Here is a 25728-nt window from a genome sequence, read left to right as displayed (position 1 = left end):
TCTGATGACTCACTTTTGCTTATGGGCGGGTCGCTCAGGCATCCTTGGGCCAGTAGGTGGAAGGGCGGTGACGGCAGTGGTGGGTGGCGTGTCCGGTAATCTTGCAGTGTGGTCTGCATGAGGGGCAGAGGATGGGGGCCCCAGTCCTAGCTCTGCTCCAAAATCCTTGGGAATTGTGTCTGTTTCCTTCCCGGTCTTTAGACCTGTAAACTGTGCCTCTAGACCTCAGTTTCCCGCGATGTAAAATCAAAGAGTTGGACTAGTTATTGCTGAGGGCTCCCTTGGGTCCCACTCCCTAGATGAGCCCCGGGACCTCTGTGGGCGGTTGACAGGCAGCTAGGGAAGAGGCGGGCTGCAGGGCTGAGGGCAGAGCTGGAGAGAGGCTTCTCCCTCGCCTGCTGCAAAACCCCATGTGTCCTTCCTCCTCCTGACCTGGAGAGTTCCTGCCTGGGTGGGGGAGTTGACTCAAGGGGTTCTCTCCAGAGGAGCCCCCCGTGCCTTGGTAACGATCCCTGATCGTGTCACCCAATAACTGCCCGGCTGGGCAGGGGCACCCCACCTCTAATGGCACCGTGTGCAGGCTGCAGGAGGGGAGAACTGAGCGTCCAGGGTAGGGGTGGACACAGTGACTGAGTGCAAACCATGGATGAATGGATGTGAATATGACTGTGTGTGTGCGTGCGTGTGCGACTCAGGGTGAAGGACTGTGATTGTGTGTGTGGCTTTCTGTGCGTCACTGTGGGCCAGTGTGGCCGCTTGTGATTGTGACTGGGTTAACGTTCACATATGTGCAGGTGTGAGCCTGCCGTGTGTGTGACCATGATTGTGTGTGTGTCTGACTGTGAATGTGGGCCGGTCTTTGTGTGGCGACGAGCATGAGAGTGTGTGTGTGACTAAGCGGGTGTGTATTTGCCTGTGGGAGCTTGTATGAGACTGAGTATGGGAGGGAGTCTGTGTATTCATGTGACAGAATCAGTGTGTGTGTGTGTGTGTGTGTGTGTGTGTGTGTGTGTGTGTAACAGAACTGCTGCCCCTGTACATGCAGTGGGTGGCCGTGCACGGCTGTGTGTGCTCCAAGTAACTCCCAAGTGGCTGGGTCTGGGGTACCTTGTTGCTTGATCCCTTGGGGGACAGAGGGCTAGGACAGTGGCATCAGCGAGGGGCCGGGACACAGAGCTCAGTCAAGCCAGCTCCCTCCCAGCACCGTGGGACAGAAGTGGCTGGAAACCTCACTGCTTTCCGTGCAGGAGTGATGGAAGCATGGGCTCAGCAACCCAGATGAGCGCTGTGCCCCAACCTGGACCCCAGAAGGACTGGCTGCAAGTGGCTGTGGCCCTGGATGGATAGGGCTCCAGGGGCAGACCCACCCTGGAGCCAGCCCATCAGGACCACGGCCTTGGGGGACAAGGTAAAGGCCACTTGGGAGGGGCGGGTCAGGCACTTGTTACAGGGGCAGCCAGGATGCAGCACGTGATGCCTTGAAACCAACTTCCGAGAAGGAAACATGGTTGGGACGTAGAGCCGCCTCCCCTTCCTCTGGGACTGCGGAGGGCTCTGGAGGTGTGTGCAGGGCGCACGTGCACACCTGGGTGTGGGCGAATGCTCTGGGCCGGGGGTGGGGCGAGCTTGTGTATCAGCTGCCCCCCTCCTGCACTCTGCCCGCAGAGGAATTAACTACCCTGTCTACTGTCCAGGTGTGTGGCCGGCACATTTATTGCACCTGACGCTTTCAACCTGCCAGGAGTGTGGGCCCTAAGCCCCCGGGTGGCAGGGTTGAGAGGGGACTTCATGTACAGCACTGACCCTTCTACTCGCAGGCATCTTCCAGCCAATCCCCAGGAAGTGACTGTGGAATTTGTTTCCAAATATAGCCTCTGGTGGCCCGGGCCGCCTGTCCACGGCCCCTTTGGCCTCCTAGCTGAACAGCTGGGCTGTGACTGCCTTTCTGGAGACGCAGGCGTGCAGACCTCCGCTTGGCGCTCTTGGTAAAAATAATAATCACGCAAGTGGCCCATAAAAAAGGAGGGTAGCTGAACACTGGGTTATGAGCCCAGGACACCGGTTGCCCCGTGATGATCTTTGGGTGGTGGCTACCCTGCAGGCTCTACGCAGACACAAGGCATTCCACAAGGACACACGGACCCACACCAACCTGCACCATACACACTCGGGGTCCCGACACCGGGACTCACAAGTGTTTTCCCATAAGGAGATGCACAGAGAAAATATATATGTATTTTCAGTGTTCTCTCTCAAGGAGGGACACACGACAGCACACACACACACAAACACAACAGCAGAGAGACACACAAAGTCCCTCCTCAGAGGACACACAGTCATCCAGAGAGACTTAAGGATCATGTCATATCCTTAAGGAGGAGACACACAGCCCATCGCTCCAGGTGGGCAATAGAATCTCCAGCTTTGTTACAAGATGGAAACTGGGCAGGAGGCCGGGGAGTGAGCTAGAGCCAGCCCTGGCCTGTGCTCACATTCAGCTGTTGTGGAGTCAGGGACCCACTCCTGGGTCCTGGGCACTCCCTAAGATGTACCAGGAGCCAGTCCTCCTTGGGGCAGCTGTTGTTGGAGGACTGGCATGGGAGAGGTCGGGGATAAAACCCCAAGAACCCAGCTGGTGTCTGTCCCCCAGGGTCCTGGAAGTGGGAGGTACGCAGGTGGTGCTGGAGATCCTGGAGACGGGGCAGCCCGACGGAGCGCGCATTTTGCATGGAGGAGGGAAGCATTGGTCCCTGAAGGCCATGGGGTCCGGCAGGTCCCGGGAGGAAGCTGGAGTGAGGATCACTTGCGCCTCCTTTTGGGGAGCTGTCCTGGGGTTTGCATCTCAGAGTTCCTCACTTTCTAAAGGAGTCCCTCCCTTCCTAACTTGGATTTGCGGCAGCCAGTGCTGCGCCAGGAGCCGGTGTGGCAGAGGTGCGCTCCCGGGCACACGGGTAGCAGGAAGAAGGGTCTAGAAGTGGGAAGGCAAGGCAGGAGCGGCTGGGGAGGCTGCAGGACTGGTGCCAGGCACAGATTCCTCCGAATCCCAGGTCTGGAGCCCCTAAGAGGTCTGGGACTTCCCTGAGACCCACGCCACTGGCGCACTCTCTCCACCCCGAGCACGGAGTGTCTGGGAACTGCAGGCGGCTCCATGCCTTCAGCAGGCTGAGCCTACAGGCCCCGCACACTCCCAAGCGGCTAGGGTCCCCTTTCAGGCTCCTCCTGAAGGCGCAAAGCCTAGGGATGGGCACAGAGCTGGGTGAATTTCCAGCAGAGGCTGTGTGACTCTCCCCGCCCTCTCTGAGCTTAATTATTTGTTTCAAGAAAAGGAGCCAGGCACATCTCCTCTCCTCCTCTACCCTACCCACCCTATTTCTCTCCCTCCAGGGGACAGCGTGTACTGGCTTGAAGCTGTGATAAACACGGGCCAGGGTTTGGGAACGGAACGCTGAGGTTTGGAGAGGAGGACTCAGCATCTCCCCATCTTCTGTCCCATCCTGCCAAGTGCTGTGGATCCGGGGCTGTGTGTCCACAGGCCCCCTTTTGGGTCCCCCTGCCTCCTCAGTGAGAGTGGGGAGAGGAGATGGTGACGCGAAAAGAGATCTAAGCGTTTATCCCACGACTGAATGTGCTTTTAGGTGCTTACAAAGTGCCCTTCGCACCCCTCCCGCCCGCAATCCAGGAGACCTCTTCCCATTCCTTCCCCTTCCCTGGCCTTGTCTTGTGAAAGAGGAGCTCCTGGCTTCTGGAGTCAGAGTGCCTGGGTTCAGGTCCCACCAGCATGTGACTGGCCAGGAGCCACCTGCTCATGGAGCTATTTAGAACTAGCTGAGCTGAAACTATGTTGCCGGAGCTCCTGGCCATAAATGTTAGCTCTGATGGCATCTCGAAAGCTAGTGGACCTTTGAGCCTCTCTCCTTGTGGCTGTGTGGACACAAGCAGGACTCTTCCGCAGATACGAATGCAAAATGCTGGGGAGGAAAGAAATGGGAGCCTGAGTGTGCTAAGGGAACCCCTGCAGGCTGTCTTCCAGACTCAGACGGAGAAAGTGGGTAGCAACACTGCAAGGCCAGCCCAGAGTTTTTGGAGACATTGGATGCCCCCATTGGAAGTAGAGGGAGAGAAGTTTTGTCTTTCCTGACCAGCTGGGAGATGAATGAGGTCCACAGCAGAGAGTGAAACGAGGCGGGGATGGACTCAGAACAGGAACTGCTCTTTCGGCTACCTCCATTCCGCCAAACCCGGCCGTCCAAGCTGGTCAGCAGCCTGGTTCTTTCTGAGGGCTTACTGCCTCCAAAATGAGAACAGAAAAGTTGTCCTGTGTTGTCCATTGGCCACCCCACAGAGGGGCATTTCCCCCTGCAGTTTCAAGGAGAAAGCAATGCAACCCCCAAGTATTATTTAATGCTCTTTATAGTATGCCCACAATCCAACATTTTTCTCTCTTAAAGGAAAAGGAGTATAATTTATTTTTTCTCTCAATGAGATCTGGCAGACATTAATGCCGTGAGTTTTAGCTCCTGGCTTTTCTCCTCCCACTTTGGAGACTTTTTCCAGGCAGCAGAAACCGTTGCCTGGACGGACGCGCGGGGAGCCTCAGGTGCCATGGGGGTGGGCAGTATGCGTGAAGAGAACCCCCTGGGATTCCTCAAGACCCAGGTCCCTAGCTGAGATGTGCCGGATGCGGGCTCGGATGAAAGTATCCCACCCGCTGCGTGAGCGCACGTCTCCGAGGTCATCATTCGCCATTCAAAGTGGGGGCTTTTGCTGGAGACCTACCCAGCCGAAGTTCTACTAAATCTCGATCTTTCTCCCCCAGTTTATAAAAAGAGGGGAGTTTTTTCAATCCCTGCCGTGTTGAGCCCACTGAAGAGGCTCTGGGAAGCCAAGGGCGAAGCACGGAAGCGCCCTGCAGGCCTCAGGGCGCGCGGCGAAAGTGCGCGGCGATTGTCCTCCGGGCGCCCGGTGGTTCAGAGGGGTCGAGGGGAACTCCAGGGTTGCCATGGCGACCAGGAAACCCAGGGCCCTTGTGGAAACAATTGCCGGGAACTTTTCCACCGTGAACCTCTGTCAGTTGCACCCCACGGCCAGCCTCTGTCGGTTTCACCCCAGTGTTTTCCGGGTGTGATTACGGCTGTATCGGAGGAGCAAGGCGTTTGGGGTCCCCGTTTCCGGAACCTTCTGTCGCTGTCGAGGCTCTCCCCAAAGGCCAGAAACCCAGTACAAGGAGCCCAGAGGCGACCCGCTGGGGCGCTCTCGGCCCGAGCTGAAAGGGAAGAAAAATTAGAGGTCTCGACCAAGCAATCGTTTTGGTGATAGATCCTTCCAGTTTGGGGTTTGGCCGCCCTCGTCATCCATGCCCCCACCCATCTCCCTTCACCTCCTCGAGGTCATTACTAGAGTTTTCCCTCGCAGCTCCAGGCAGGGTGGCCTCCTCCATCCTCCACCCCTGCACCGGTGCAGAACTCCTTTCCGGCAAGTTTCTCCCAGAAAGAAACGAGGAAGGGATGAGAGGTTTAGCCCTGCAGATGAATCTGCCTCTTCCCGCGTCTACAAAACAGCCTCTAAGGTTCTCTTAAAACAGACAGGCCCAAAGCCTGATCAGACCTTAGGGTTTTCCAAAATCACTGGCCTGGCTCACCTCGGCCATAGGGTGAGTGTTACCTGAATCACTGGGCTGACGGGGAGATAGCAAGCTGAACTTCCTTAAAGGAGGTCAATATTCTCACAACTGCCATCTTCTGTGTTTTCTTTGCTGTTACGTGTTCTGCCTCTCCGCAGGTAGACGGAGAGAAACCATGCCCCTTCCCCCTTAAATAAAACGCTTTGTGAAACATCGGATCGAATTGTCTCCGGTGGGATGCCATGCTCCGTGAGACCCGGGCTGTCTGGAAAGAGGCCCGCGGGCAGCCAGAACTGGAAGAATCCGAGTTTCGTCTCCGTTTTGAATTCTGCCCTTTGAGCAAAGCTTAACACGTGTGGATTTAATTTCCCTTTCTTTCTTGCTTTCTTCCCCCCAGCCCGCCGCCCCACCTTGCGAGGAAACAAGAAAAATAGTCTGCCGTGTCGACAGCGCGACACCGTTCCTTTTGCCAAAGAAAATTTGTCTTTCCAGAGCCCCGGAGAGCAGCAGGCTCCCAAGTTTCCACCGCACCCTCCAGCTGAGGGAGGGAGTGTCCAGACAGCCACCTCCCGCCCCCCATCCCGCCTGCATCCCAGACCTGGAGGTATTAGCCTAAATCTCTATCTTTCCAGGGTCAGAGCCCTGGAATGTAGTCTCTTCCCCACCCCCCACTCCTTTCGGGGCTGTGGGGACATTGTGACCCTGCAGACATGGTGACTAAATGAGGAGGCCTTTCTACAGGTTCTAGGCTGCGGGTACGATTGGAGTTCTCAGGCTCAGAGCAGCCTACGGAATCGGGAGGTGGGGGTGTGATCCAGGTTTTCTCAGCTCAAGACCCTCGCCCTTCTCTTCCACTGGGGACTTGCCAAGGTGGACGGAGCAGCAACAGGGGCTCCTTTGCCTCCAAGTGTGGTACTGCCTTCTCTGTTCTTCTGCAGATCTCCGGCGCTGAGATGCTCCAGGCTGAGCCTCTCGAATGAAGTTCCCGCCCGTAGCCATTTCTTATTTCATTAACCTGACTGGGGTGGTGGTGGCCGTGGGGGAAATCTCGTCCATCAAACTTGGGGGAGTGGAGGGAGGGGAATATTTCCAAAGCACAGGGGGCAACCTCAACATGCCTGATCAGTAAAGTAAGTAACAAAACTAATTCTTGGTGGAAATATTGGAGAATAGTGGATATTGAAATAATCATAACCGCCAGTATTCCCGGATACTTCTGGTCAAAAGGGAGGAAACCAGGAACCGAGTAAAACATGGGGAAGGAAGATACTGCAGTCCTGGAAAAAAATACAACAGAGCCATATTTAACTAGGCAGCAGGGAAAGTGACCGCCTGAGAAACGAGGGAATTTCCCACCCTCAGTCTGACCCTCTCTTCTGCAAAACGAGTTGGTCGAAGTTTGCTTTCGCCATTATTTCTACTGTTGTTATAATTCTTATTAATTTTCCCAGTCCCATCTGCACTTCTACCGACTTTTTGCCTTCGATAGAGATCCGAGTCAGGCGGGGACACATCTCGGAGAGAAACGGAAATGGGGTGAATTCTTAAGCGAGTTCTCTTTTGGGAGGAAAGAAATACGGTGGTTTGGAATGCGACTTTCTTTTTCTTTTCTTTTCTATTCTTTTTTTGCGGTACACGGGCCTCTCACTGCTGTGGCCTCTCCCGTCGCGGAGCACAGGCTCCGGACACGCAGGCTCAGCGGCCATGGCTCACGGGCCCAGCCGCTCCGCGGCATGTGGGATCCTCCCGGACCGGGGCACGAACACGCGTCCCCTGCATCGGCAGGCGGACTCTCAACCACTGCGCCACCAGGGAAGCCCCAGAATGCGACTTTCTTAAAAGTAGAAGGCAAGAGTGAAGGAAAAAGATCAACAGCGGTCGCCCTTGCTTTTATTGTTTTCGATTTTTAACATAGGAACTTCTGCTTCCCTATCCACTGCAATATTAAAATGAAGGCAGGAATTTTGCAAAATGAGGAAAATACATTTCGGGAGAAAACCGAGCGCGGGTGGGGGTGGAGATGGGGGTAGGGATGGGGGTGGCAGTTCGGGGAAAGCATCGGTCCTCCGAAAGAAGGAAGGAAGGTTGCAGATCGAAGCCTCTCTTTCAAGTTAACTGTCCAATGACTGGGGAAATAATGGAGATTCTCAAACCTAGTTGAGGTCTTCAGTTTATTCTACCAGTGGTGCGGCCTCCGGACCCTCTGGGATAGCGGGTCCGGAAGCTGAGCATACGGAATCCTTTGTGAGTCGGTCCGGGTCGTTGCGGGGCCCGCGCCAGGGATGCGAGAGAAAGGAGCGAAACGGAAAAGAGCTCGCCCCGCTCGGAGTTTCGCTTTCCCCTTCCAGTCTCGGCGGGGCCCAGGCCTCCGTTTCCGGCCCACCTCGGCCCAGAGGTCAAATAGAAACCCATCTCCAGGTTCTGGGCGAAGGATTTGGGGTTGCGCTCTCAGGCATCTGGGAACAAACGCTGCACCCAAAGGGCCTCGGAGTGGGTAAAAGATAACTATTAATAATTTGGGAAATGAAAGCGAAGCTCGGGAAAGTCACTGCGGCCTGGCCGAGAGGAGAGACACGGGTTCTGCTTGCTGGAAGCAGCAGAGTCTGCCGCCCGACTGGCCCGGGCGCCCGCGTCCGGCGCTGGAAACCACTGCCAGGTCTCCCCGCGGGCCAGACCTTAGCTCCAGAGACTGCCCGGTCGACTGCGTTCCTGCACTTTTTGTTGCTGCTCCAGCCCCAGACAGACGCGGCCTGGGGCCAAGCCGTGCTTCGGAAAGCCCGGGGGGTGGGGTGGTGCTGGGGGCACGCGCGCAACCCAGGCTCGAACCCCGAAGCCGCGGGCAAGTCCAGAGTCCGATGTCCGGCTCCTTCGGGGCCCCTAGGAGGGGAACTTACCCTTTCCAGAAGGCCGGGCGCTCGCTCGCTCGCTCCGTGCTGGGTAGGCCTAGCTCTCCTTTCAGCGCCGCCAGGGGCGTCTATGCGGTACGTTTCGCAACTGAACCTAGTGTGTTTCCAGTTGCGCGCAAAAGCTTGTGCGCATCCGCCACGCGGCTGCTTAGAAGGTATGCCCCCTGACGAGACTAATATTAATAATAATAATCGTCATTACAAAACAAAATAGAGCGCCTCGTCCCTCTGCAGGACCCGGCACTACAATTTTTCTCTGCACAAATCACCCTCCCGCACCCCGCCCCCGCCGGGCCACGCTGGGACCAGTTGCATGCCCCGACCTAGCAAAAGGAGGATTCGCAGAATGGACTTCTTCTAAGCGAGAAACGCTGCGGACGACTCTCTCTTGCTCCAAACGTCTCTGTGTCTTTTCCCCTCCGCGATTAACCCAGTAATTACTTCTACGCACGCCGGCAAGCGGGCAGTGAGTTATCGCGTCCCAAACTTAATCAGCTGGAGAGGCGCCTCAATAGTCATATGCTGAGAGCTCCTCCTGGGAAAAAATTGTTTTTAAATAATGAGAAGACTCTTACCTCCTGCGAGAGACCTCGATTCCAACGCCCCCCCCCCAGCCCCCGCCAACTCGGTTTTTTTCCAATCCATGGGCTGATGTGGGCTCCCACCTCCCTTCGCCAAAAGACCCCCTCCCTCTCCCTAAGCAAATCGATCTTGTCTCTATTTGTGGCTGATGTCCGCCACCCCCATTTCCCCAGAGAGCGTTGGATTTGTTTATTTCTTTATTTATTCCCGTGGCCCAGGCGTCTGAGACTTGTGGCTGCGCAGACCCGGGCGGGAGTGATAGGCGAAGACGGAGAGGACTCAACGTCCCGCCGCTGCCCCCCAGTCGAGCGTGACAGCGCGCGGGCCGGTTGCGTGACTCGTGACGTCTCCAAGTCTTATAGGTGCAGCGGCTGGTGAGATAGTCGGTATCGCCTGGTTGCCTCTTTATTTTATTGGGGTATGCCTGGTAATAAACAGTAATATTTAATTTGTCGAAGACCACAAACCAACTTCGGGCTGGGAGGTACACACTACTCTTGAAAGACGCTAGAAGAAGGCTTGGCCTAAAAGGGGTCTCTTTTGGGGGGTCCTTTCCAAACTCTTCATCTGAACACACCCCTCCCAGCGAGGCGTTACTCTCGGCATCTGCGCTGGAAAGAAGAGGTAGGATTTTTGGAGGTGAGTGTCGCCCTGGAGAGCTCTGGGGTGGGGGGTAGAGGATTCTCTTAGCACTGGCCTGCCCACGGCCCCTTGGCTTCCCTCCCCAGCTCGGCCCAGATGAATCCACTCCACTCCCAGCCTTGCTTCTTTTTTTCACCGTGGAAATAAGAATGCACTCTCTTGCTCGCGAGAGTGTCACCTGGCAAGAATAGATTCGCCCTTGATATTTCAAAATACCAATTTAACTTGGTGGCCCGCAGAATCTGCACTTCACAAACTAAGTGAATCTGGGCCAGGCAATTACTTGGGGGAGTACAGATTCTCCCTCTCGGGAGGGACCTGCAGATTATTTATGGGACTTTATTTTATCCGCAAATCTCTGAGAATGTAAAGGGATTGGAGAGCTCTTTCTGGATTTCCCCTTCCTTTTTGCCAGAGATGCGGAGATGCAGGCTTTTCCTGAAGCCATGTTTGTTTTCCGTCGTTGGCCGGGGGTCGCCCCCTGAGCGAGCCCAAAGTCCTCTGAGCTGACATTTTGGAAGGGTGAGGGTGTTTTCACAAATAAATAAACTGTCTCAGCAAAAGGCTGTTTGAAAACAAACCTGGAAGGTGGAGTGAGAACTCTAGAGAATGCTTGGGTTGGTTTTCTCCCCAGTTGCCCCACTTTTAGGGTTGGACAATCCACTTAGGAATTTTGCAGCGATGCATCAGGCCTGCGCTGGGATTTTAGTTCCCGGGGCCATAGAGGATGGCACTGAGGCAGCCTCAGATCTCCCTAGCGGTTCTCCTCCCTCCATCCCTCTCCCCAGACCTTGGCCTGCAGGCTTGAATCTCTAGACAGAGGCTGAGAAAAGAACAGGGTGACAGAGACATGGGTGAGAAACAACAACGGGGACCCTGACGTTTGTTCCAAGCACTAATTCTTGACTTTCCAAGCTGGGTCTGCTCAGGCTAAGACCTACTGACCGTGTTTACGCTTCTATTGACCTCTTCAACTCGACCCTCAAAATAATACATTTCAGATAGGGGGAGGGCAGGGAGAGGAGGCGAGTGGAGATGAAAACCCCAGCCAGCCCCCAGTGACTGTTTGATTATTTTAATAAAACTGGGCACGGGAGGTCTGGTGGCCCTGAGGGGGGTGGGAGCGCAGGGCGATTTCTGGGCATCTTTGATCTTGGCCCCCATCCCCACGCACCTTCACCCTGCCTTCACCCCAGAGTCTCTCAGAGTCGGGGTGATGAGTGGGGATGGGGGAGATATCAGGGCGGCTAGCGGCGGCAGGCTAGGCCAGGCGGGGTCAGGCAGTTCTCCGTCTTGAGGTCAGCGGTGGAGAGAGAATGCGGGCGAGGCTGCAGAGGAGGCTCCCAGCGCGTGTGTGCACGCCTCGTGCGTTCCTACTCCGTTCTCTGCACAGCCGCGTCACCCAGATTACTTCCCGGGCAGAAGCCGAGCGGGTTTGCGATGATTTGTGCAGGATTTTTTTGCAGCCTCCGAGCCGCGCTCAGAGAAGCAGAGATGGATGGAGGTTGGAGAGCGGGTGGAGAGGAGGGGGTGATCTCGAGGTCTGGGTTTGAGAGTCGTGTTGTGATTTGAGTGTTCGGGAAATCTAATGGAAAAGGTGGTTGGGGGAGGGAGTGGGAAGGGAGAGGGAGGAGGGAGGAGGGGAGGGAGAGAGAGAGAGACAGACAGAGGCAGGCGGCGTGCAGTGGGAGCTAGTTGGATAGGCAATTTCAGTACTTTGTAAGCATCAAGGCAGCCCAACGTCACCGAGCTCAGCTGAGTCGGCTTGTATTTCTGAGAGAGAGAGAGAGAGAGACAGAGAGAGACAGAGAGAGAGAGAGGGAGAGAGACCGACTCTTACCTCGGATTCCGGAACTTTAACCCTGGAAGCTGCGCTCAGAAAGGACGTCGACCATTCCCAGGCTCCCTCTTGTCTCCCAGTTTTCCCTCCCTGCGGGCACAAGGGAGAAGCAGGGCACTGAGATTATATTATTGGAGGTGCTCCCGGAGGCTGCTTGTTTCGCTTCCTTCGGAGCCCTTCTGGCGCCTGACGACTTGGAAGTCTTTAGGGAGCGCGAGCGCAAGCGGAGGAGGTGTGTGTTGAATTGTGGGCAGTCACTGCCGAGGCTCCCGCGGTGGGTCCTCCTTTGTAGGCAGCGGTAGCCGCTGGTCTGGGGAAGCAGTCCCCCCCCATAGACCCCGGAGCCACCATGCCCGCGCCCCCGCCTCGCCGCCGGCTTCCCTGCTAGGAGCCAGAAGGGATGCAGTGAATGCACCGGCTTCACCGAGCGAGGTAACAGTTCCGCAGATGGCCCGGGAGGCTGGGGAGGCAGCCCGCCGGCTGAGCGGCTCAGGGAGGCGCGGAACGCGGCACTCGAAGCCTGGCCTCGGATTCTGCAGGGCCCGGCTCGCGGAGATTTTGCGCGGCCCGGAGCTGCCCGGCGTGTGGAGCCGAGGAGGCGGCCGGGGCTGGGGGAGAGGCGTTGAGGTTTGCAGGACGCGCGGCCCGGTTCTGTCAAGCCGCATCTCGTTCGGCCCCGCCAGCCCCGAGCTCCCCGGGACCCCGGCCAGGGCTCGCGGTGGGATTGTCCCTGTGGCCGGCGGTGAAATGGAAGCGCACGTGGGGCACGCCAGCCCCACTTTCTTTTGTTATGAGCAGGCTTCGGGGGCTCCTATCACCGCCTCCCCCAAACCCCAAGGGCGTGGTGCAAGAGGCGGCTTGGGTGGGAGTCGGGCCTCAGAAGCTGGTCTTCTCCTCGGCACCATTTCTGGGTCTCCGGCCACTGCAGACCCGGGGTGGGATCCAGCCTTTTGCCCAAGCGACTGCTAAGATTTGGGGGAGGGGGGATGCATTTCTTGCGCCTCCTTCCCAGTCTTCCCGGCTTTTGAGGGAGGAAATCCCTACTTGGGAACGTAGAGGATGTTGGAAGGAGATCAGAGCAGGAGGCAGGCTCCTCCAGGCTTGAACCGTTCTGCAGCTGTTATTTTGTGTGTTCCAACCTCACATGCCTGTAACCCTGGGCCATTCTGCAAGTTGTGTCGGACCTCAGTGGCCGGTTCAATGCCGGAAGCCCAGGATTTATCCGGGCACCACTCTGGCGTCGCCAACCCCGAGCTTGGGCCTGCAGTTCCAGCGAGCCAGGCCCGACGGAAGCTCGGAGAAACTCCTCTCGGCCAGGCCGCTCGACAAAATGCCCGTCTCGGGCTGGAGAGCCGAGAAAACGAGGAGAACGCGCCCCCAGCGCTGGCCTCCGGCACCCAGCCGCGCGCCGCCCTCCGAACCGCTGCGCCGCCGCTTTCCTGCCCTTTCTGTTTGGCTCCTTTCTACTTTTCATGTTGCTTACGGTTGGGGAAAAGGGGAGGACTCAATGTTAAAGGACTTTTCATTTCAAGGCCTGTGACTGATAGAAGATGAACGTGAATTCTCAAGACCTGGTTTCTGGATCTCCAGCTCTTTCCTTTCCTATGTTTTTGGTTTTTGCGAGAGGCGGGTTCTTTCAGGCATTCTGCCTGCTGCAGAAAAATATTCCTCTTGTGAGTTTTCATAAACGGGGCTCTGCTGGCCTCTTGTAATTTGATGAAGAAAAAAAAAAATCTCAGAAGGGCACCGGGTTTGTGTTTTGTTTTGTTTTTGGTTCGTACCCAATGGCTTCCAAAAATACCCAGGCCTTATCTTTATTGGCTCTCCCAGAAGTCCAGACAAATTTGACGGGCAGCTCGCTTATCGCGGGGGAGCCTGCGAAGGGGAGATGCGGGCCTCGCCTCCTCCCGCTGTGACGCGGGTCTTTCGCAAGAGGCTGTGCGTGGTCTTAAAGTAATAGTAATGATAATCATAACGGGACCTTCTGCAGCTTCTTTCAGCTGGGGACGGAGGCGCTGGTAGCTGGAAACTGCGGGTGGCAGCCTAGTCACTGCCCCCTCCTGTCACCAGAACTGTGCTTCCAACCTTCTCTTTCTCTTCCTCTGCGCCCCCGCCCCCCGTCCCCCGCCATCTGTCTTTCTCTTTCCTTCTCGTCCTCAGAGCAGGACCCCGAGCGGTCACAGGGCCCCGGGCTCACCATGGCCGACGCAGACGAGGGCTTTGGCCTGGCTCACACACCCCTGGAACCAGACTCCAAGGATCTACCCTGTGACTCAAAACCCGAGAGCGCGCTAGGGGCCCCCAGCAAGTCCCCGTCGTCCCCGCAGGCCGCCTTCACCCAGCAGGTAAGAAGGGCCTCGGGGCCCTTTGCAGGAACCAAAGCCCCTCTTTCGAGTGTTTGGGCAAGGGGGGCGGGCAGTGCCCATGATCTGCCCCTTTTCTTTTCATCCTTGCTCAATTCCACCCTTCTCTGCCGTGCCTCCCTAAATGCCAGTATAGTCCCATCCACTTTATTGTGACGATTATCTTTACGGCCAGAGGATTTTTGAAATACATTGAAGTTGTTAGGGGAGCCTCAAAGATCCGGCTGTTTGGGGCCAGCGAACAATGGCCCAGATCATTTCTTTCCTGCTGCACTAGGTGTAAACTCGGCTTGAACGCCTCATTAAGGGTCGGGTCAGCGGCCGCTTCAGGCCGGCATGAGCGATGGCTTGACCCCTCTTCAGATCTTTCGTAGCCTTCGCCTCCTCCCGCCTCCTCCGCGCCACCGCGCAACCTCGCGCGCTGCACCGTTTGTCTGGCGGCCGGGGCCTGGTGGGCTGGCTCCGCGGGGCCGGCGGCGGGGAGCACGCACGGCTGGGCCGGGAGGGCGCGGGGAGCCCGGGCTCGCCTGGCTGGAAGCTGGGCCCGAGCCGAGCGTGAAGCCTCGCCTCTCGCCCTGTGCCCTTCACCCCCGGCGCCCTGGGCGCTGAAGGCGTCGTCCGCAGACCTTGATGGTTTTGGAATGGGGTGTCAGAGGGCTGGAAGCGGGGTGTCTTGACCAGAAAAGATATTTGCACACAGCTAAAACCCTTCTTTGGAATTTAGATGTCCTTCCTGGCTTTTTCATTGTGTCTCTCCTTTGCCCTTCACATCTCAGGAAGATGCGCGTATATCTGTAGTGAGACAGTGGGCACGCGTTTTCAGAAACTTAAGAGGTTTTCTTTCAGGGGAAAACAAATGTACTTGTTAGACGTTTACAAATTATTGCGAAACGAAGACTTTGTATGTAATTTTTTGGGTATGGGTTTTGTAAAATAACTTGTAGTTGAAGGTAGAAATGTTAAATCGCTTTGCCCATAATCCAAACAACTTGAAATGAACGAAGCTGGATGCGAGGAAGGCCTAGGACGTATGTTAATAGAGACATTTGAGAATTAATTTTTGTTTGGGATTGTGGAAACCTATTATATAAATATTTAAAATTTTATATTTCACCTGTGTCTACCTATGCACTGCCATGGTGAGAATAAACACGCATATTTACAGTGCACGTCTGTCTCTTTTCGTGTGGACATCTGGGTGTCTGCATAAGAATATCCTGGGTGGGTTTTTGAGGATTGAGGTTGGGTTTCTTTTTTTCCTTTTAGCTGCCCCTTGGCTAAAGCGGATGGGGATTGGTCCCATTTTTTTCTCAGCCCCGTCCTCCCCATGCACATTCTGGAACACCCTGATGGCTGGGTTTTTTTCCTCTAGCCTTGTGTTGGTGGCATTAGAAGGAGACAGCTCTGCACTGTGGGGTTAAGACCTGCCCGGGAGAGAGCATACACAGGGCAGGGGCTGCTCCGGAGCCCAGACAGTGCTGCCGTGGGTTGGGGGCCGTTTTCAGCCTCTGAGCCCACTGGCTCGAGGGGGAAGGAAGAGAAAGCTCTGTGTTTTGGGGGAGTTTGGGGAGGGAAGGCTCATTGACTTTTCCTCTCCTTCTTCTAGGGCATGGAAGGGATCAAGGTGTTTCTCCATGAAAGAGAACTGTGGCTGAAATTCCACGAAGTGGGCACGGAAATGATCATAACCAAGGCTGGCAGGTGAGATGGTCACCTCTGTGGAGAAGGTACAGGGAACTTGTGGGAGAGACTAAGAAAGGTGTGGGAGACCAGTAAAAGGGGAGAATAGAACCAGAGGTGGGGGGGAGAGACAGAGCGAGAGCGAGCGAATATGAATATATTTCATTTGACCCTATTCTGGTTAAAGAGGAGAACGGTGAATTCCTCCAGTGGTCTCCCGTTGTGAGGGGAAAAGCCTGAAAGATTCAGCTCAGGGACCTGGGCGTTTCTTCCACCTCGTATATAAGAAGAAGCAAGAGCTTGGGAGGCTGTGCTATCTGGATGGATTAGTAATAAGAGAAGGAGGGATGAGGTGGGAGAGCCAACGGGAGAACAGAGAGTTGCAGAGACACACAGAGATGAGACGGGGTTTGGGTTTCATGGGATCTCAGACTTGATTCCTGGCCCAGACCCTCCTTCCCACCCTCCCTGACCTTGGAGCGGTTCCAGAGTCCCACCCGATCGCCAAACTCGGAATCGTTGAATGTATTCGCTACCTCTTTCATTGTTTATAGAAAGCAGGCGAAGCCTTTGAAAGGGAACCGGGCTACGCCGGGCTCTATATACAGACACCGATAAACACGGCCGTTTCATCAAGACACTCACCCCGGAGTTCCTCTTAAAAGCTCACAGTTTTAGCTAGAAATGCGAGACTTCTGGGGGAGGGGGTAGGAGGGTCGTGCAACTCGGTATCTCGGCGTCTGAGTGCGCCCGGGTGCGGGGACAACCCCGCCACGTCCCTACCGGTGCTGGACTGGCCCTCCGCGTCCCGGAGGGCAGAAAGTCCCAGTCTGCGCACAGCAGGCGTGTGAAGCCGAGCATCCGGTAGGCCGAAGCCACCGAGTGTGTGAAAGGGGCGGGTGGAGCCGCCTCGCCAGACGCCCACCGCTTCTGCAGCCCAAGCCTCTCGCAATAAACTGACAACAGTGACATTTATTATTATTTGAAATTAAACAATGTGTGCTCCCCCGCTCGGCCCGAGCGAACAGGAGGCGCGTTCTGTTTATACCAAAGAACTCAGGTCCTCTTCCCATTCCGCCGAGGAAGGAAAGGGCGGCCGGGGCCTCCTTTTTCCCTCCCAAGCCTGAGCCAACGGGATTTAACTATAAAAGGCCTGCGAAGCCTCCGGCGCCTCCGCCTCCAGGCGCGCTCGCTCGGGCAGATAAACACCGCGAGGCGAGGCTCCAAGGCCAGAGGGAGAGGTCTCCACTCACCCACCCCTTCCCGCCATCCCTGAGCGAGCCAGGTTCCAGCAACTGGTCCTTGCGCCCCGGGCGGCCTTGGGAAGGCTTGCTTTCCGGGGCGCCCTCCTCCCGAGGCCGGATGGAGACGGGGAGTGCGCCTGTGCGCGGAGAGGGAGCCGGGCGCGGCACACGCGGGGCGGCGGAACCTCCTTCCAAGCACCAGATCCTCGCGCACGGCCCGGTTCCTTCCGAAACTAAATTTCTTTGAGGAGGGCCAAAGCGTTTGGACTCTCTAAGGAGGAGTGCCAGGCGCCTCGGAGATGCGGTGGGGGCATTTAGGGAGAAATTCCTGCGCGACACTCGTGTCAGAGGTCACGCACCGAGCTGTATCCTGGGGGCGGAGTGAAGCCGGGACGTGCCGTGGGCACCCACGCGCGGGCAGCCCCAGGGAGCACCCACTTGGGTGGCCACGTGACGCGCAGCGCTGCTCAGAGCGGCCAAAGCACCTGGCTGGGCGGAGGAAGCCAACTTTTTTCTTTTCCTTTTTTTTTTTTTTTTTAACAAGCCTTTTCCTGACCCCAAATTTAAAAAGTAGGTGTCTGGTTCTGAAAAGAGTCTTTAGCAAGAGTTGAAATGAGGGGTCCCTTTCAGGGCTTCCTCGAAACCAGTCTGTAGAAGTCCTCGCCTTCTGCTTTCTATTTCCTCTTGTAGATGGTATAGTCCCAGCCTGCTTTCTCATCTCTTGGCCTTTCTCCTCCCCATAACTTGGAGGGAAACCTGGGATGGATCTTGGCAAGAGCGGAGCAGGGGCCGCGTTTCTCGTCCACGATCGATTCTTCCATTAAAATTTGTGGACGCGCTCTTCAGAATGTTTGCATTAATTCCCTCTGCCTCTGTGTCTCCTCCTCGTCTGTCCTAGGCGGATGTTTCCCAGTTACAAAGTGAAGGTGACCGGCCTTAATCCCAAAACGAAGTACATTCTTCTTATGGACATCGTTCCCGCCGACGACCACAGATACAAGTTCGCAGATAATAAATGGTAGGCACCGTAGCGGCTGGCGGGGAAGGCAGGGAGGACCGTGCAGACCAAACTTCCCTCTCCCCACTGAACCAATAAACATTGTTTTGAGCTCCTACTGTGTGCTAGAGGTTTTTGCTGCCCCTTCCGCTGCATCCTCCTGACCTCACCCTGAGAAAAAAAAGAGCAGCCATTAGCCCCCATTTTATAAACGAGAAAACTGAGGATCAGAGGAAGTAAAGTGCCGATGTCTGTTGCTGCACCGGAGGGTTGTGGATTTTTAAAAAGGGTATTGTTACCAAGCGTTGGAGCTATTTCTGGGGGCATAAACCATTAACAGTTATTTTTTATGAGTTACCTGCTTTGAACATGCCTTTTTTATGAAATTGCAAAATCAGTCCGGGGTATTTGAGTTAAACAGGCAAGAGAGGAGAGGCGCATTCCTTGGGTACGTTGCTCCCGCGGCTGCCAAGAGTGCAGAGGCTTGAAGACGAAGCCCCTTTGGAAAGCCCTCAAGGAGTGTTCCCGAGACTTTTTTGCACATCCAGGCTTCCAGTACCCGCCAGTTGTTCGTGGGCAGAGAGACGCTGCGAGGCTCCCCACGGCGCCCTTGGTGCTGGGGGAGGAATTAGGTGGAAGGAGAAAGAGCCGGGCGGCGGTGGTGGTGGGAGCGCTTGCCTGGACAGCAGCTCCAGGCTTTCTGCGCGTCTGGCATTGCAGATGCCCAAGCAAGACCTGAGGGTCAGGCCATTTCCAGATCATTCTCGTAGTCGGCAGCCGTTGCTTTGCTCAAGAACCAGCCGGCACCACGGTGCACTAAGTCTAGGCGGGGTGGCGCCTCTCCTTGGTCTAGGTCTGTGACGGGCAAAGCGGAGCCCGCCATGCCGGGCCGCCTCTACGTGCACCCGGACTCGCCGGCCACTGGGGCGCATTGGATGCGGCAGCTCGTCTCCTTCCAGAAACTCAAGCTCACCAACAACCACCTGGACCCATTTGGGCATGTGAGTACCTCGTGCAGCTCTTCCTCGTATCTTCAGGTTCACACCTTCTGTTCCTCACCTGACTCTCCTCTCCCTCTTCTCCAGGACTGTCTCTCTCTTCTTCGTTCCTCACGCCCACCCATGCTTCTTTCTTTGCTCCATTTCACCTGCCTTGGTCTTTTACTCTCTCTCCCTTCTTGACCTGGCCTTCCTTTCTCTTCCCCTTTCTCTCCTCTTTCCTTTTCTCTTATTTCTCACACCTTCTAATTCTTCCTGGCTCTCTCCACCTCTCTCCTACCCAGACATCTCCCCTTTGCAGTCCTCCCTGTGGTCCACTAGTCCACGCTCTGGGTGTGTCTTTCCTGGGTGGCTGGCGATCGAGCCCCCTAGGTCTCCTGGCCTGGGGCTCTCACCCTGCATCCCTGCTACCAGTACCCCACCCACCTGCCTTTGCTGAGGGACAGGGGTCATGGGGTGACTAAGGCAGCTCATTCTGGGCCTGGAATTCCTGTTCGTTCAGCCCCATCTGTGATTAGGGGCGGGGAGTAGTGTTTCAGTCCTGCAGAAAACATGGGCCCTCTAGCTCGGCAGGTACTCAGCACAGACTGCAGAGGCTGGACCACGATGGGAGCTGTATACCTTACCTACCTCCTTGCAAATCCTGCCATATTATGGGGATGTTCCGGCTGAAAGGGAGACCTGAGGCCCCCTGCTTCCTCTTTTACAGATGGGGAAACCAACCCACCAGAGGCGAACTCCGGTACTCCTGCCCCTTTTAGCTCGACGCTCTTGGGTTTATCTGTTTTTTTCCCAACTTCCAGCTTTCCCCCCTCCTCCCACCATGCCCAGAGTGGGCAAACCAAGATCAGGGTCCTACACCTGGAATCTGGACTGGCCCCGAGAGAGAGGGGCCTGATGAGCTGCCTGAAACTGCAGGATCTTGAGTGTGCAGTCCCCCCCACTCCAAGAGAATGTGTAGCTTCTAGTAGATTCTCTATAGGGTATCATCCTCTCTTCCCCCAAAGAAAAACAAATGAACAGAACACTGATTTGAGGGAAAATGTCCCTAAATCTCTTCATTGGAAATAATCACCGGGACAGAACGCAGTCTCTGAATTCAGAGTTTGCAACCCTTAGTTTGATGATTCCACCAAACAAGGAGGCCGGTTCGTCTTAGGGCATTTGATCCTCATAGCAGCCTAGAGAGGAGGGTGGAAATACACAGCCTTTATATGGAGTCCGGGGGAGGGGAGGTTACCTGCCTGAGGTCACACAGCTTGTATTTGGGAACAGGGATTTGAGGCCAGGTCTCTCTAATTGCAGAAGTGACCTGCATCCTGCCACTTTGGAGAAGCAACACACAGGGTTCCCAGTTTGGGGACGTGAGGGGACGGGGTACAGATGCATTTGATCTGGAGGGAGGACAGTTTGTGAAGGTCCAAATGAGAAATCCGTTCTTGTGGGGCCTTAGGGCTGAAGCACTGAGTCTGTGGTGGGAAGGAGACCAGGGCCCTCCACTGATGCGCTCAATGCCACTGTACACGTGGTTGGTGTGAGGTCGGACTGTTGACCACTGGAGAAGAGAGAAGGAAGGCCTATTCCCCTTCTACGCTGTAGGAAGGGAGAGGAAAGGGGCTGGGGGGGGGGTGCGTTTCTAGGCAGAATGCCGGGCCTCCTTTGCGTTTCAACCAGGGTGTTTTGCCTGCAGCGGCCAGCTCGGGGTGCATCCCAGCGCAGACGTGACCTCCACCTTGCGTGGGTGTTGGCTGGCTGACGGTGTACCTGCTGTCCCTGCGGATGCTTTAGGTTAAGCGCTGGGGAGAGAAGGGACCATTTTGTAAAGGTCCTGCGTGCATCTCCCAGGACCGCGTCCTTCTGGAGGCTGGGCCTCCGTGGCACCTTGGTCTGGGCTCCTTAACTTTCCCTCTGCAGCCCGGGTGTGCCTTTGGGGTGGACCCCCGGGGAAGGCGCGCGCACGGTCCCGAGCCCTGGGCGCCCCTGTGAGTTTCAAGTCCTTCCAGTTCCGCGGAGGAAGGCGCGGTGCTCTGAGCCGCTCCGGACTGCCCAGTTGCCACGCATTCCCACCCCAAACTCCGGACTTTGAGTCCAGAGCCGCCCTAATGAAATTAAGGGCCATTTAGATCGCCCTCGCGCTGATGTCTCCACACTGTCCCCAGCCGTCAAAGCAATTTGGCTAAGCCGGGATGGTGGCCGCGCCGGCCCGCAGGGCCCCGCTGCGTCTCTCTGTCGCCACGCCGCCCCGGCCGGCGTCGCTATCGGTCAGGGAGGCGGCCGGGCCGCGGCGGCCGGAGATTAGAGCCGCGCGGCCCGGGGTCGGGGAGCCGCGGGGTCCCGAGCTTTTCGCCCCTCCCCCGGCCTAGTCGGGCCGCGCTCCCCTCCCCCTCCTCCAGGTCGGTTTCAAGGGTTGGCCCGAGAACCCTGCCCCAGGGTCATCCAATCAAAGACACTGAGACTACCTCCGCCGCTCAGTTTGCGGTCCTGGGGTAAAAGCAGGCCAGATTTTTCAGCTCGTGAAACGCGGCACTTCGCCCATTCGGTGGGTATAGATCAGGACGTTTTGAGAGATATTAGCGTTACCAGCTTCCCGGGAGCATCAAAAGCACGGCGCCAAAAGAACAACAAACTCAGTTGTTTTTAGTAAAGATGCGCATCTTCTCCGAAAGTTCCGCTCCAGCAAGAGTGTGGTGACTGCACACCCCCTCCTGATATTCACAATGGTGTCTGTAAGAAGAGCTGCAACCGTGAGACCCCCCACTAGCCCCTGGGACCCCCCCAAAGACATGGAGAAGATAGAAAGGAAGGAGAGAAATATTCCCCCCAAAGCAGATGCCACAGTGCTGTCTGGGGCCAGGTCTGGGGATAATTCCGGTGGCGGACCCTGAAATACTGTGAAGTTGGAGACAGGGAATCTCAAGGGCAACCAGACCCCTGTTTGATGTTAGGGGTGGGGTGGGTGCTTCCCTCCCACCCAACTCACACCCTAGAGTCTCCCCCTTCCCACCATTTTCCTCTCTTTTTCCTCTGATATTTCTTCCAGTTCCGCAAATGCTTGGTCTCTTCCTTTGCATCTCTTTGAGCCTTTTTTTCTTGGGCAGGGCTAGTTATTTTTATATATATATATGTTTGTTTATTTGTTTCTGCTGTCCTTTCATTCCAAAATTTTTGCCCAGGCTTCCTCGAGGCGGGCACCAATTCCTTGCCCCAAACTTGCATCACTCCCGCTGGGGGGGACATGCCCTACGCAGGGAGTTAATTTATTAAACTAACTTTATTAAGCATTCTGATTTACTGCTGTGTGTGCTCTGGGTAGATTCCTGGAATATTACCCTGGCTCTTTCATATGGAAATTGTCATTTTTGAAATGTTTCTTTTTAATGAAATCACTGGCTTCTTTTCAAAAACAGGAAAAAAAAATGGGACCTTTTCTCCGAGAGCCTATATAAGGAACGTAATTTTGGGGTGGAGAGTGGGGCTTTATGGAAACAAAGGGGTTTGATTTTTCTTACAATCTCATTTTCTTTATTATTTTTAGATTATTCTAAATTCCATGCACAAATACCAGCCAAGATTACACATCGTGAAAGCGGACGAAAATAATGGATTTGGCTCAAAAAATACTGCGTTCTGTACCCACGTCTTTCCTGAGACGGCGTTTATTGCGGTGACTTCCTACCAGAACCACAAGGTGAGCCCAGTACCCAGGAACCGGCGGGCCTGGGGCCGCCCGCTTGTTGGCACGAATCGCAGTGGCTTTATGGGCACCTTTATTCCTCCGCACGGTGGGCACCAACTTCTGCTTCGGTGGCCGGGGCAGGGGCAGAGCTGCAGACTAAGGATCACGGCTGTTCGTACTACATTCATGCGGTTGGCACGAAAGTCACACATACACACACACACACACAGCCCAGATAGAAACGAAATGATCAAACCATAGATGACCGCGTGGTATCAATGCTCGGTACTCAAATGTAACAAGGAGGCATCTCGCTGCAGTCGTGAAGTGATCAGTGAGAAGAAAGGTCCCCGTATAGGCCGGCTCCGTGCTCTGGGGTGGGGACGTGGTGTTACCCTTCCTGGGACCACTTTTTCTGTGGGGGGTCAGTCTCCTTCCCTCCTCCACTCTGCCCTTTGGATGCATTTCAGTTCCAATCGGGGCAAGTGGCAAAGTTGCCGGAAACCTTGAGCTTGGGTTTTCCCAGATGCTTCCTTAATTGTTTCAGCGATTACTGACCCTGGACCACATACTAAAGCAAGGTTGGCATTGCTTAAAACAAAAGCAAAAACTGAGTAACCTGTGTCACCAGCTGCCTGGATCAAAGCTCTGGGGACTTAAATATGATCCTGCAAAAATACAGCTTGGCGAGGGGAGGCATGCGCGCGACCAATGCATCATTTGGTGGCTGTAGTGTGGTATAGAGGTGGGATGTCGCAGGTGGATTGTGTCACTGTCAGACCTCCACGCCGTTCGAAATCCAGGCCCCGATTTGGGCCATTCAAGGCTTGACCGTGATGTTGGAACAGGGAGCCCCATCACCGCAGGTTGGGGGGGAGTATCTTCTATTCTTGCCCAGGAGAAAGGGCTTGTCTTGACTCGTCATGGTTCATGTCTGTTCTTTAGAAACCTGAGTGCACGTGGATTCATTTTATTGGCGGGGGGAGGGCAGGACTGAATGATTCCTAAGCCTCATTACGGAAAGATCTGGAATCAGGAAAGGCAAGATGTAGGGGCTGGGGAGAGGCCGCTGCCGCTGTGGGATTGTGGACCGTTGGGAGTATTATGAAGTGACTTGGGGTTAGAGGGCTGTGGAGGGGAAAGTAGGGGGTCCACGTGGGATCAGTGAGGGCGGGTCATGTGGCTGACTTACCCAGATGGACGTGGGGATGGGGGGCCCCTCCCCCTCTACAGCTCCTATCCCTCCCCAACCTGCAAGGGAAAAGTGGGGTAGAGGGAAGTTATAGGGACTGTGGAGCCAGGCAGGAGAGGCCAGGGTAGGGTGAGAGATGGGCTTAGCACCCTAAAGCCTCCAATCACCTCTTGAAGGTCATTTCATGCAGTCTGTGTGTTGGTTAATCGCCGCCCCCCGCCCCCTGCCCCCTGCCCCCATGAAGCAAGGGCAGTAACGAAATGCTGTGGGTAATCTCCAAATTCAGATTGTCAATGACCAAGGCAAGCTGTGATGGATGGTCACTTCCAGGCCACACGGCCTGTCTGGGATCCCAGGCCTTGAGAGAAGAGCTTCCTTTCAGCAGAAAACTCACTCCCCCCATCCCCCCACGCCACGCAATTACTTTTTACAGGGAAAGAAGGATTCTTTTTTTTTTTCTAAGTTCTTCCCACTCGTTGAACCAATAACAGCGGAAAAGTAAGGTCAAGTGTCCTGAAAGTTCCAGCACTGTTTCAGGCTAATTTGAGATTGGCTGCTAGAAACCTGTTTCCTCCATGGCTGTTGTAAACCTATGTTTAGCTTTGTGGTGATGGCCACAGGGCGGAAAAAAAAAAAAAGGAAAACATAGCAACCAGGATGCTCAGTTCCTCATATATATGTACGCTTAGAGCCTGCTAGTCCCGACAGGGGGTCCAAAAACCTGTGGGATCTTTTTTTTTTTTTTCTGCCAAGGAAACCCATGTTCATCCACAGGGACAGGAAGTGATAGACACATGAAAGTGATCTGTTAAAGAAACACGTGGGTGTTCAGCTCTTTTGGGGGAAATTCCTAAGTTCTATGTAGTAAAGATCTTAGGGGTCCATCAGGAGTGGGTAGATCTGGGGGACCACGCATGCTTTCTCTGTTTATAGCTTTATTGAGGCATAACTCTCATACAGTAAACGGCACTATTTGATGTATTCGATTCGCTAAGCTTGACATATGTGTATACCCATGAAACTATCACTGTAGCCACTTGGGAACATACTCCACATCCCCTAGATTTCTATATAAAAAAAAAAGTCTTCTCCAGTGAATATATTTGGTGATCTGTGTGTGTGGAGTGCCTGTCCAATGGGGTGTGTATGTGTGAGTTTTGAACACAATCTAGGAGATTGTGTATCTAAACGCTCATGGGTCTCAAAACGTGGGTCTCCAAGTATGTATTTGGATATATGTGTTTTGTTTTTGTTTTTGTTTTTTTCCCAGTTTTATTGGGGTATAACTGGCATACGTACTGTTTGAGTTTCAGGTATATAGCATCGTGCTTTGACTTACCTATATCATGAAATGATGACCATGGTCAGTTGAGTGATGGATATAGCTGTATTTGAGGATCACACAGGAATTACTGATTTTCTTCATTGGTTGGGCCAGGGAGCCCGGTTGTGCTGTACATATAGGTCTTTTTAGCCAGCCTGACATCCAGAAGAGGGATTTCATAGGAGAGCACTTTCAATCACTCTCCCCATATGAGGTTTTCCCCAGTATTTAGTTACTGAGTACCAAAGACACCTATTTTCTTTGTCACGAGGAAGTCTAAAGCAATAGATTTTTCCAGTAGAATCCAGGCCCTTGCAGACATTCCTCGCATGGATATATGATGTGTGACTTAAATAAGCGGGTCAGGTTGAGTGTGATTTGTGGACTCTGTTTTGTTACTTTATTGTCCCACCTGGACGGGATGTTGAGACTCCTGGCTTCATGGGTAGAAGCCACCTGAGCTGTTCCTCACTCTCCTGTAGGGTTAGGATGAGAATCTGCAGGCAGACTGCCTGGGTTCAAACCCATTTGACTTGGGCAAATGATTTAACTCAGTTTTCCCCGTCTGTAAAATGGGGATAAGAAGAGAATTTATTTTTTGTTTTTTTGTTATTGTCTTTGTGGGGATTACAATGAGATAATCCATGGAATGTGTTTTGTGCAG

The 25728-nt window shown here is 54.8% G+C and overlaps 1 protein-coding gene across 6 annotated transcripts in view; it reads left to right on the top strand.

Annotated features, from left to right (window-relative positions):
• The first annotated feature begins 9680 nt into the window (after window positions 1–9680).
• Window positions 9681–25728, top strand: part of TBX5 (T-box transcription factor 5) — a 48400-nt gene continuing 32352 nt past the window's right edge. For 2 of the 6 annotated variants that reach the window (XM_079943503.1, XM_079943502.1), the window contains exons 1-6: window positions 10937–11254; window positions 13751–13935; window positions 15560–15654; window positions 17776–17895; window positions 18728–18875; window positions 22408–22560. In XM_079943503.1, the coding sequence (XP_079799629.1) occupies window positions 11191–11254; window positions 13751–13935; window positions 15560–15654; window positions 17776–17895; window positions 18728–18875; window positions 22408–22560 (765 nt within the window). In that variant the 5' untranslated portion in view covers window positions 10937–11190. Of the gene's footprint in view, window positions 9748–10936; window positions 11255–11283; window positions 12023–13750; window positions 13936–14265; window positions 14405–15559; window positions 15655–17775; window positions 17896–18727; window positions 18876–22407; window positions 22561–25728 lie in introns of those variants that run through there. The other 4 variants (XM_079943506.1, XM_079943505.1, XM_079943504.1 and 1 more) reach the window with 4 other exon arrangements.

This window comes from Stenella coeruleoalba, assembly GCF_951394435.1.
Source record: "Stenella coeruleoalba genome assembly, chromosome: 14".
Classification (NCBI taxonomy): Eukaryota; Metazoa; Chordata; class Mammalia; order Artiodactyla; family Delphinidae; genus Stenella; species Stenella coeruleoalba.
The sequence above is the reverse complement of the archived record's forward strand: the minus strand, read 5'-3'. Positions and strand labels throughout refer to the sequence as shown.